This window comes from Mobula birostris, chromosome 14 (genome assembly GCF_030028105.1).
Source record: "Mobula birostris isolate sMobBir1 chromosome 14, sMobBir1.hap1, whole genome shotgun sequence".
NCBI lineage: Eukaryota > Metazoa > Chordata > Chondrichthyes > Myliobatiformes > Myliobatidae > Mobula > Mobula birostris.
The window spans coordinates 65740005-65750290 of NC_092383.1; the positions used below are offsets into that span (position 1 = coordinate 65740005).

Here is a 10286-nt window from a genome sequence, read left to right on the forward strand (position 1 = left end):
GGACGAATGGACAAGGGAGTTGCATAGGGAGCGATCCCTGCAGAATGCGGGGGGGGGGGGGGAGGGAAAGATGTGCTTAGTGGTGGGATCCCGTTGGAAGTGGCGGAAGTTACGGAGAATAATATGTTGGACCCAGAGGCTGGTGGAGTGGTAGGTGAGGACCAGGGGAACCCTATTCCTAGTGGGGTGGCAGGAGGATGGAGTGAGAGCAGATGTTCGTGAAATGGGGGAGATGCGTTTAAGAGCAGAGTTGATAGTGGAGGAAGGGAAGCCCCTTTCTTTAAAAAAGGAAGATATCTCCCTCGTCCTAGAATGAAAAGCCTCATCCTGAGAGCAGATGCGGCGGAGACGGAGGAATTGCGAGAAGGGGATGGCGTTTTTGCAAGAGACAGGGTGAGAAGAGGAATAGTCCAGATAGCTGTGAGAGTCAGTAGGCTTATAGTAGACATCAGTGGATAAGCTGTCTCCAGAGACAGAGACAGAAAGATCTAGAAAGGGGAGGGAGGTGTCAGAAATGGACCAGGTAGACTTGAGGGCAGGGTGAAAGTTGGAGGCAAAGTTAATAAAGTCAACGAGTTCTGCATGCGTGCAGGATGCAGCACCAATGCAGTCGTCGATGTAGCGAAGGAAAAGTGGGGGACAGATACCAGAATAGGCACGGAACATAGATTGTTCCACAAACCCAACAAAAAGGCAGGTACAGCTAGGACCCATACGGGTGCCCATAGCTACACCTTTAGTTTGGAGGAAGTGGGAGGAGCCAAAGGAGAAATTATTAAGAGTAAGGACTAATTCCGCTAGACGGAGCAGAGTGGTGGTAGAGGGGAACTGATTAGGTCTGGAATCCAAAAAGAAGCGTAGAGCTTTGAGACCTGGATTCCAGGCCCCACCTCCCCCTCGTACCCCATCTGTTACTTATTTTTATGCACACATTCTTTCTCTCACTCTCCTTTTTCTCCCTCTGTCCCTCTGAATATACCTCTTGCCCATCCTCTGGGTCCCCCCCCCCGTCTTTCTTCCCGGACCTCCTGTCCAATGATCCTCTCGTATCCCCTTTAGCCTATCACCTGTCCAGCTCTTGGCTCTATCCCGCCCCCTCCTGTCTTCTCCTATCATTTTGGATCTCCCCCTCCCCCCTCCAACTTTCAAATCCCTTACTCACTCTTCCTTAAGTTAGTCCTGACGAAGGGTCTCGGCCTGAAACGTCGACTGCACCTCTTCCTAGAGATGCTGCCTGGCCTGCTGCGTTCACCAGCAACTTTGATGTGTGTTGCTTGAATTTCCAGCATCTGCAGAATTCCTGTTGTTTACTAATTTTGCATCCTATTTGCACTACCTACTTAAATTAATTATACATTAGATATAAAATTAAATATACAGAATATATTTATATATAGTACATTTCTTATTATAACTTGTAGTTTGATTTTACGTATTGCACTGTACTGCTACCGCAAAACAACGAAGTTCACAAATATGTCAGTGATATTAAACCTGATTCTAGTTCTGTAAAAGCTGAATATGAACAATGGATTATAACATCCACCCAAAATCAGTGTTAAATATGTGCTTGCATTAGTTATACAGCATTGTTGTATAACCATGTGGTACACCGGGTGGCAACCTTGACATTTAGCATTTTGTGTCTTTTTTTACTAGTTCAACGCTCAACCCAGCATGGATAGAAAGCATGCAAGGAGCCAGCTGGATCTGAACCCGTGACCACTTGTCTCAAAGTCCAGTACGGATGCCACTACACCAACAGCTGGCTAGTTGTACAGCATGCCAGCATTTTAATAAATTGTGGCAGGCAAAACACCAGTGATTCACTTGCACGAACCATTTCTATGCCTTTACCAGATACTTAAGAAAGCACCAGATTTCTTCACTTGAAAACTAATGAAGTAAATATTTTATTTATATAGCAGCTATAAATTTTTTTTGTTATGCCCTGATGCTAATAAAAGTGTTTTATGCAGTTGAGCTTGTTTCTATTGTATAGATTTTTTTTTAGCATTTAAGAAATAGGTTATACTGAAACAAATGTATGAAATACATTCACAAACAAGAGAAAATCTGCAGATGCTGGAAATCCAAGTAACACACACAAAATGCTGGAGGAACTCAGCAGGCCAGGCAGCATCCATGGAAAAGACTGCAGTCGATGTTTCAGGCTGAAACCCTTCGTCAGCCCAAAACGTCAACTGTACTCTTTTCCATGGATATTGCCTGGCCTGCTGAGTTCCTCCTGCTTTTTGTGTGTGTTGTGTGAAATACACTCTAGGTGCATCAGAAGGACAGAAGCCGAGAAATTATTGTGTACATTTTGTGAAAAAGCATTTATCTCGAATAGCTCTTCATTAGACCCTTTGGTGAGGTCACTGCACTAAAACCACCTGTATCTACGTTTCCCTACACAGAATGCAAAGAACCTAAATTTTCTCTGCAATATTCAACTGAATATTCAAAGTTATGAAAAACGAATTCAATTGCAAGCCATAAATAATTAATATTTCAGTATTAGTACCTTAAAATAGCCTTCAACCAACTTGAGTGTACAATTATAAGTCAATACAAACATTTTAACACTTAACATATGTAACCTTACATTCTATTTACTGCCATTTACATCCTGCATTGTCACCCAACACTAATATGATTGTAACTATGGAGTTTTTTTGTTTACTTTTTTTCAATATGCCAGTCATATTACAGCAAATGATATTGGATTTTAAATACAGCAGCTATATTTGTGTTGCAAAGTACTAATTATCTGCGTGACACAATGAACCCTCTATATTCGGCACAACAATAGCAACCAATGTGCTTTTTGATCACAACATCTATCATTTTACGGCTATTTAAATATTATCACTTTAAAAAGTTCTTATTATTTGCAACGAATCAACCAATTTGCACACAGCAATCTCCCGCAGAGATATGACAAGACGACATCTTGAATGAGTAATGCTCCTTTGTAAAAGTTTCTTTCCTCTCTGCAACAGTTGCAAGACCTTCTCCCTTTGTTTCCCCATCTGTGGCATCCACCATAACCTTTATATATCCCTCCTCTCACTGGCTACATCTTCCAATCAACCCCTCCTATCCTTGATCCACCTATTGCTTACCAGCTCCAGCCTCACCCCTTTCCCTCATTTCTCATTATATTGACTTGCTCTCCTTTGCATTCTCAAGTCTTGAGCTAAAAATATCAGCTACTCCCTCATTTCCATCAGCAGTGCCTGACTGGTTGAATTCTTCCAGCAGCCTTTTTTTTTTGATTCAGTAATAGTTGATCGCCTATCCAGGACCTATAAATAACTCCTCACTGTTCTTTGAAATAGTATATTTAGGTCCACGTAAGAGAGTAGACAGGGCTTCAGTTTAACATCATCCACGAAAAAGCGTTATACTGCCTCTCAAGTCATGTAGCCTAGCAAGAGAGGCAACAGTGCTATAAACCCAAGCTGACACATGTGTTATTTTAAAATCCGGAATACAGGCTCACAGTTCCATTCCAAAGATGTTAGTTTATAAATTAGGCTGACATTTTAGCTCAAGGGAGTAATATTGTCTTGAAATTTTTTGGATGCACTTTAAATCTGCTCTTAAGTATAAAAGATAAAAAGGCACTAATCAAAGCGAGTATTGATTATTGACCATTACAGCACATTGCTCTGCACAACACATTCCCTATAGTACAGATTATAATTCCAAGGATTATTTAAAAATCTTTGGGATCTCTGGAGACACTAAATACAAGTTCTTACTACATCAATCAGAGCAATTAAATTGTGAAGTGTTCTTACCAGTACAATGAAGATAATAACTTTACATACAGCACATCTATTTTTTTAAAACAAAGCGTCCAATGTCTGTCGGTTCCTTAAGGTTGTCATAGCTGGGGTAGGTAGTGGGATAAACTCTCCTACCTATTAAATACTCCTAATGGTGCGCATCTCAAATAGCCTCTGAGAACTAAATCCAGCTCCTGGCCTTCACGTATGGCTTAGCTACCAAGCCCAGTGCAACCATTTCTACTGACAGGAGAAGGGGCAAAGGCAGGTTACTGGTGCCTTAAAACAAGTTGCATTGGGCAGATGGGGCCCATCAGGAATGGTTGGCAGCTCATCTAGCACAAGGAAAACTCTGACCTCAACCCTCCGCTGCCGCAGCATTACCCACTCATGGGGAAGGCTTCGGGAGTAAGCCCCAAGGAAAACTCTGGAGCTAAGACAGACCCAGGTTGAGTTCAATGCTGACTGGCAGATCCAGATATGCTGCTGGTACCAAACTGTATAGGTCCCTCTCATTCTTTTGGATTCATCAGTGCGTGGAGAGGGGGAACCTGTTACATGGGTAACAGCTTACCCTCCATATCGCACTACACCAGTGCTTGCGCATCATGTAGACAGCTTGGACACAATATCCATGGTTGATCCCAACCAGTGGAGAGCCTCATCATCTGTTCTAAAAGAAAATACAGACTATGGACTTACAAAATCGATCATTCACCAAGTACATCCGAACTTTACTTTTTTCCCCTTAATTGATGTGGTTAAAAGCATTATCCAAGTATCCTGCATCTCAGTACCTACTAATGCACTGCAGAATCAGAGAGATTTACAGCATTAAGAAAAATCATTCAATCATTGTTCATGCTAGCTAAAAGATGGATTTCAGGTTAATCCCATTTCTCAGCTCTTGATCCATTATGATTATGGTGCTTCAGGTAGTTATCCATTTTATAATGCCTGCCACATGATCCAGTCTGTCATGTTCAATGCAGCATGCAAGTTAACATTGCAACCAGTCTAGAACTGCCAGATCGTTCATCCATATACAGATAGCAATTTAAAAATTTGAGTAAATCACAGCAAAGGTGGGCATTAATGCTTCACTAACGCAGAAGGGTGAAAAACAAATGCTCCTAATTTGCAATACAGTAATGGCCCCAACTTTCCCACAGTAGTAACTGTGGTAGACAACTTGTTTTAAAAAAAAGAGTGAACCATTTGTAATTATAAGAAGTTCATGTACTTAACCTACCAGAAGTATCTCATACAAGGTTTATTAAAGGAGATTAGTCAAATTGCACAGCCCTACTTCACTAAAGCAACAAACACGACCACATTTTTTTTGTTCTAATCCTGTTTCTCCTTGTATAATTTATGCTTCTCTTATGAATATTGTCTCTAACGCCACATTCAAAATTACTGATTCAAGATTTTCCTGGGCCCAGCACATAACTGCAATTACGAAGAAAGCACGGCAATGCCTCTACTCTACTTCTTGATTTGGAATGACATCTAAAACTTTAACAAGTTTCTATAGATAAGTAGAGGAGAGGACTAGTTGCATCCCAGCCTAGTATGGAAACACCAATGCCCTTGAATGGAAAATCCTACAAGTTGTGGATACAAACAAGAGAAAGTCCAAGCAGCACACACAAATTGCTTGAGGACCACAACAAGCCAGGCCCTGGCCTGCTGAAGAGTCTCGGCCCGAAATGTCGACTGCACTCTTTTCCATAGATGCTGCCTGGCCTACTGAGTTATGGATATGGACCAGTCCATCAGGAGTAAAGCCATCCCCACCACTGAGCACATCTACAGAAAACATCGTCACAGGAAAGCAGCGTTAGTCAACAGGGACTCCCATCACACTGCTGCCATCAGGAAGAAGATACAGGAGCCTCAGGACTCAGACCACCAGGATCAAGAACAGTTATTACCCTTCAGCCATCAGGCTCTTGAACCAAAGAGGATAACTTCATCCGGCTTCACTTGCCCCATCAATGAAATGCTCCCACAACCAAGACTCCTCATCTCATTTTCTCAATATTTATCACTTACTTATTATGATTATTGTTTGTTGGCTTTTCCACACTGGTTGAACACCCAAATTGGTGCAGTCTTTCATTGATCCTATAATGGTTGTTATTCTATCAACTATTGATTATGCCTGCAAGAAAATGAATCTCAGTGCTGTATATGGTGACATATATGTACTTTGATAATAAATTTACTTCAATCTATGTATCTGTGCTACTGCTACAAGTAAATTTTTCATTAGATCTGTACTTACGTGTACTTGTGCATATAACAAACTCAACTTTTACTTTAGTATTGAGTAACATTACTTCTGTTCTGAAGAGAACACTATTTCTACATATATTCAACAGAAATTTCTATTTTATCTATCTATGGAGTGTTTCAACGGCCATGCTTGGCAGTGAGACACAATGAAAAACAGGTTGAGGTTGAGACTGACAAGCAATCTGCTATACCTTCTGCTGTATATTCAAATAACTGTTCCACATGTCAGTCAAAAATTTTCCAAATAAAAGTTTCCACTAATTAACTATTAACATCAATCATGATGCTTTATCATGAAGAAATACATCTTTACTCACTGGGCACAAATACACCACAAAAAAAACCCAGAAATTACCTGCATACACACAACTCTGAAAGATAAAATCATTGTACATTTCACTTCTATGCAAACTTATGTCTGAAAATGAGTTTATCTCACCAAGTTACTCAAAAATACGAGGAATATCAAATGAAGATTTACAAATACGAGAAAGTCTGCAGATGCTGGAAATCCAAAGCAACACACACAAAATGCTGGAGGAACTCAGCAAGTTAGGCAGCAAATATGGAAATGAATAAACAGTCGATGTTTCAGGCTGAAACCTTTCTTCGTGACTGGAAAGGAAGGGAAGGAAAACACCAGAATAAAAAGGAAGGGGGAGGGGAAGATTTACAAATACCTTCATGACAAATATGAACACTTACTGAGACCCTGGTGTTCTTGCAAATGCATGTACTTACACTGCCAGATTTAGAAGGAGAAACCTTATTTTTACTTCCTCGTGGTCTTCCTCGTGAACGCTTTGGAGTAGGAGCCCCCGTTGGTTCCTTTAAAGAGAATAAAAAGGTTTTAATCAGAATTACTGACTCAATCAGGGTAAAGTAAAATATTTGCTTCACATTAGCCTTATTTAAACTCATTCACACCATTGCTCTCTGCCTAAGTACAATGTAACTCCATGTAACTGCAGATCACTTAACAAAAATTCATCTTTACAGAATTCACATACCACTACCGAAAACAAAAGAGAGATATTGAATAAAAAGGTGTTCTCATAGGATTTATGCACAAAACATACAAAGAACCAAACTAGATCATCCAGGACTATGATCACAGGCTAGCAATTCACTGCTTGAGACCACTTAAGGGAGTTGCTTTGGAAACTGACAAGGCAATCTCTTCGATGATACACAAGAGACTGTAAATGCTGGAATCTGCAGGAACTCAGTGAGTCAGGAAGCATCTATGAAGGGAAGAAGGATAATTGGCATTTTGGGCTGAATCCAACAAAGTCTAGATGAAGAGTCACAATCCAAAATGTTGACTGTCCATTTCCCTCCATGCACACTACGTGACCTGCTGAGTTCCACCTGCATTTTCCGTTACGCTTCCATTGACGCTTTATCAAATAACATTTTCTAGCTCATTAAAATAATAACCTTCGCCTTTGTCTCCAATCCAATCAGAATTCCCCATTAGAGGGCTTCAAGCATTATTCAAGTAAAACACAGAAAACTGAAAAAGCTTGCAATGCAGCAGTGAAATGACAAAACTCTTATACAAGTGTGTTCTTGCCAGGAAATAATCAGAGGACCAAATTCCTTACAAAATGTTCAAAAGCACAGTCTGTAATTTCGACAAGAGGGAATGAATGGGAGGCAAAAGTGATTTCATTACCACACCACCCTATTTTGAAATAGCACGTTTGGTGTGTCTGAAATCTTACCTTTCGTTCTTCAGTGAGGAAAATGACTTTTCAATTAACTTCCAAATGATATTAGTATAACATGATCTTAATCAACAGGCAGAGGGAACAGAAATCACAATTAAAATGTTAAAAGCCTTCCTGCCATGAACCACCTACCAAGTCCTGTTTGGCTGGCGGCCATGAGCAACATGGTGACGTCACCCAGTGCAAAGTGAACGTAACCAAACAGTTGGAGGATTCTCCGCTGATTGGCAGCCCTTCCAGCCAGCGCAGCCTGGCGACCTCCGTCGCCCGACCAATTACCAGAGGCAAGGGGCCGGGACTACCGGTTCACCATGGTTTAAAGGTCTCGCTATGCGCTGGTGCTGAAAGCAACGTTGTAACAAAAGGCAAAACCTCAGCAAAAGGAGAGAATGCAACGTGCTGCAAAATAAAACCACAGCAACTGGCTTGCAACCCCGAAGTGTACCTCGAGGGTCGTGCAAATAAAATTCAGCAAAGAAAATGTACACCTGCTTGTTCCTTTACAGCTTTACGGTGCTGCGCAATTCGTAGTTTTGAAATCGATAAATTATTCAAAAAAATTATTTCTGCATTCTGTACTTAAAATCGAATTAAAACTGCAACCGACTACAACATGCGTGTTTTATGGAGATGTGTTAGCATTCGGAAGATGCTATTTGCATATTTAAAGCAGTAAAAACTTGCATTAAAATGGTATTTGCAAAAAAGTGTTCTATAGTCGGTAAGATGAAAAGTAATAAGAAAAAATAGATACATGTTCAGCTGAAATTGCTTTACGCGTGTGTTTAATCGTCTTGCCATTTGGAAAGAAACTATGCCACATCCAGTTCTATATATAAAGTATTTTAGAATTTACACAATTCATACTTGGGTTTGCTTCCTGGGTCTGCCGCGTCCTCTCTTTGGTGTTACGTCCTTCTCCTGCTTTACTGCTAAAGGTTGGCTGGATTTTGCACCTGTGTCACTCATCGTTATTTTTCTGCAAAAGATTAAGTCACCTATTTAAGCAGAAAGGACAGAGGATTAAATTGCTTCAATGCAGCAAAGAGAAATTGAAACTTCCCACAGTAAACATTTCCGTACAATCGATGCAAATAAAAGCTTGCATTGCTGTGCTCACAAGGCAAATTAAATTAAAAAATAAACACTCACAGGAAAGCAACGTCCAATGTGCAATAGAAATCTCTTTCCCTCCTTGATCAAAATAAAACAAAAGCTGGTACAAATGCAGAGCCACATATAACACACACTAGGCCTGCCTCTAGAGTCAATTCGTACCCTGAATGATGATCACGCTGCTCTAATACGGCGGGTGGAAGGAAACGGAGAATGAAAATGAAAAAAAAACACTCTTGGCTCAGATCCAAAGGCGGGCAATACTCTGCACAGTGATGATATTTTTATACAGTATATAAAAAGTAATTTAAATAAAACCTAAACAATATCAAAGCACTTTCCACAGCCTAGGCTGAGTTACATAGCAGCAAACCAAGTTCTGATTGGATCCCATCCAGCAGGTTATTAAACAGAATACTCCTAAGGGATGATCTACCCACTCAAATATGTGCACTCACTATTATTGTTTGCAACTAAGGATCTTTTTTTGGACAAATTATCAATATGTAAAACATGTTGCAGTGATCCTATTACGCATGCCAACGTACAGAGGTTTCTGCTTTGCACTATCACATGCCCTGGGACTGGACTCACTTTGTTCCCTCCCCACCAGGCGGCGAGACTTTGATCAGGATAGCGCACGCTTCCTATCTGCTCCCTGCCTACGGCTTTTCCCGGGTTCCAAAATCAGCAACAGCTCCGCTGACTTTACTATCTCTTAGGCAGATGTAAAAACTACATCCACGTTTCTGTGGTGGCATTTTTCAGTTGAGGCTCTCAATTTCGTTATTTGTTTACCCCTGATGCTTGGTGACTGAAGGTCTTTATTTATGTCGATGAGGTCAGGAGCTTTTAAAAACTATATATATTTATGCTGAAATATACTGTAGTATAAAAAGATGCAAATCTGGTGACCTTTAAATTAGTTGTGCTTCAACTTAATACCTTAACTTCCTCTTAATACCTGAATTTCTTCTCACATATATTTTTCACTTAAGTGGGCAGGAGTAATGTTCTTTCTAAGCTATACTTTCTCTGGCTGATAGTTAAAATTTTCCTTCCTGATTTAGTCCACATAATTTCTACACTCCCACTGAAGAGAATTAACTAGCTGATCAACACTTTGCCAAGATTGTGACTTCACCTTATCATTGGAACACATTTATAAAGCTTTTTTAAAAATTTCAGGTGATCCCATCTGATGTGCAGATGATGACAATGAGGACTGCTGATTCCATAAAATACTTATTAAAAATGCTAGTTTTGATAACCTGGGACATAAAATCCTCAAAACAGGCACAGTGAATAAGACTTGAATTGTCTAGAAATGTTTAAACTG

General features: G+C 40.3%; 1 protein-coding gene across 7 annotated transcripts in view; it reads right to left on the reverse strand.

Moving 5' to 3' along the window:
• The window catches only part of LOC140209942 (high mobility group protein HMG-I/HMG-Y-like), a 75308-nt gene extending 66065 nt beyond the window's left edge, over nucleotides 1–9243 (reverse strand). For 3 of the 7 annotated variants that reach the window (XR_011889108.1, XM_072278625.1, XM_072278624.1), the window contains exons 1-3: nucleotides 8984–9241; nucleotides 8699–8810; nucleotides 6840–6926 (exon numbers count right to left, since the gene is read on the reverse strand). Coding sequence is in view for 6 of the 7 variants with exons in the window: in XM_072278625.1 (XP_072134726.1) it covers nucleotides 6840–6926; nucleotides 8699–8800 (189 nt within the window). In the remaining variant the exon portion in view is untranslated. Of the gene's footprint in view, nucleotides 1–6839; nucleotides 6927–8698; nucleotides 8830–8983 lie in introns of all 7 variants that reach the window. The other 4 variants (XM_072278622.1, XM_072278620.1, XM_072278621.1 and 1 more) reach the window with 4 other exon arrangements.
• Nucleotides 9244–10286: the final 1043 nt, after the last annotated feature.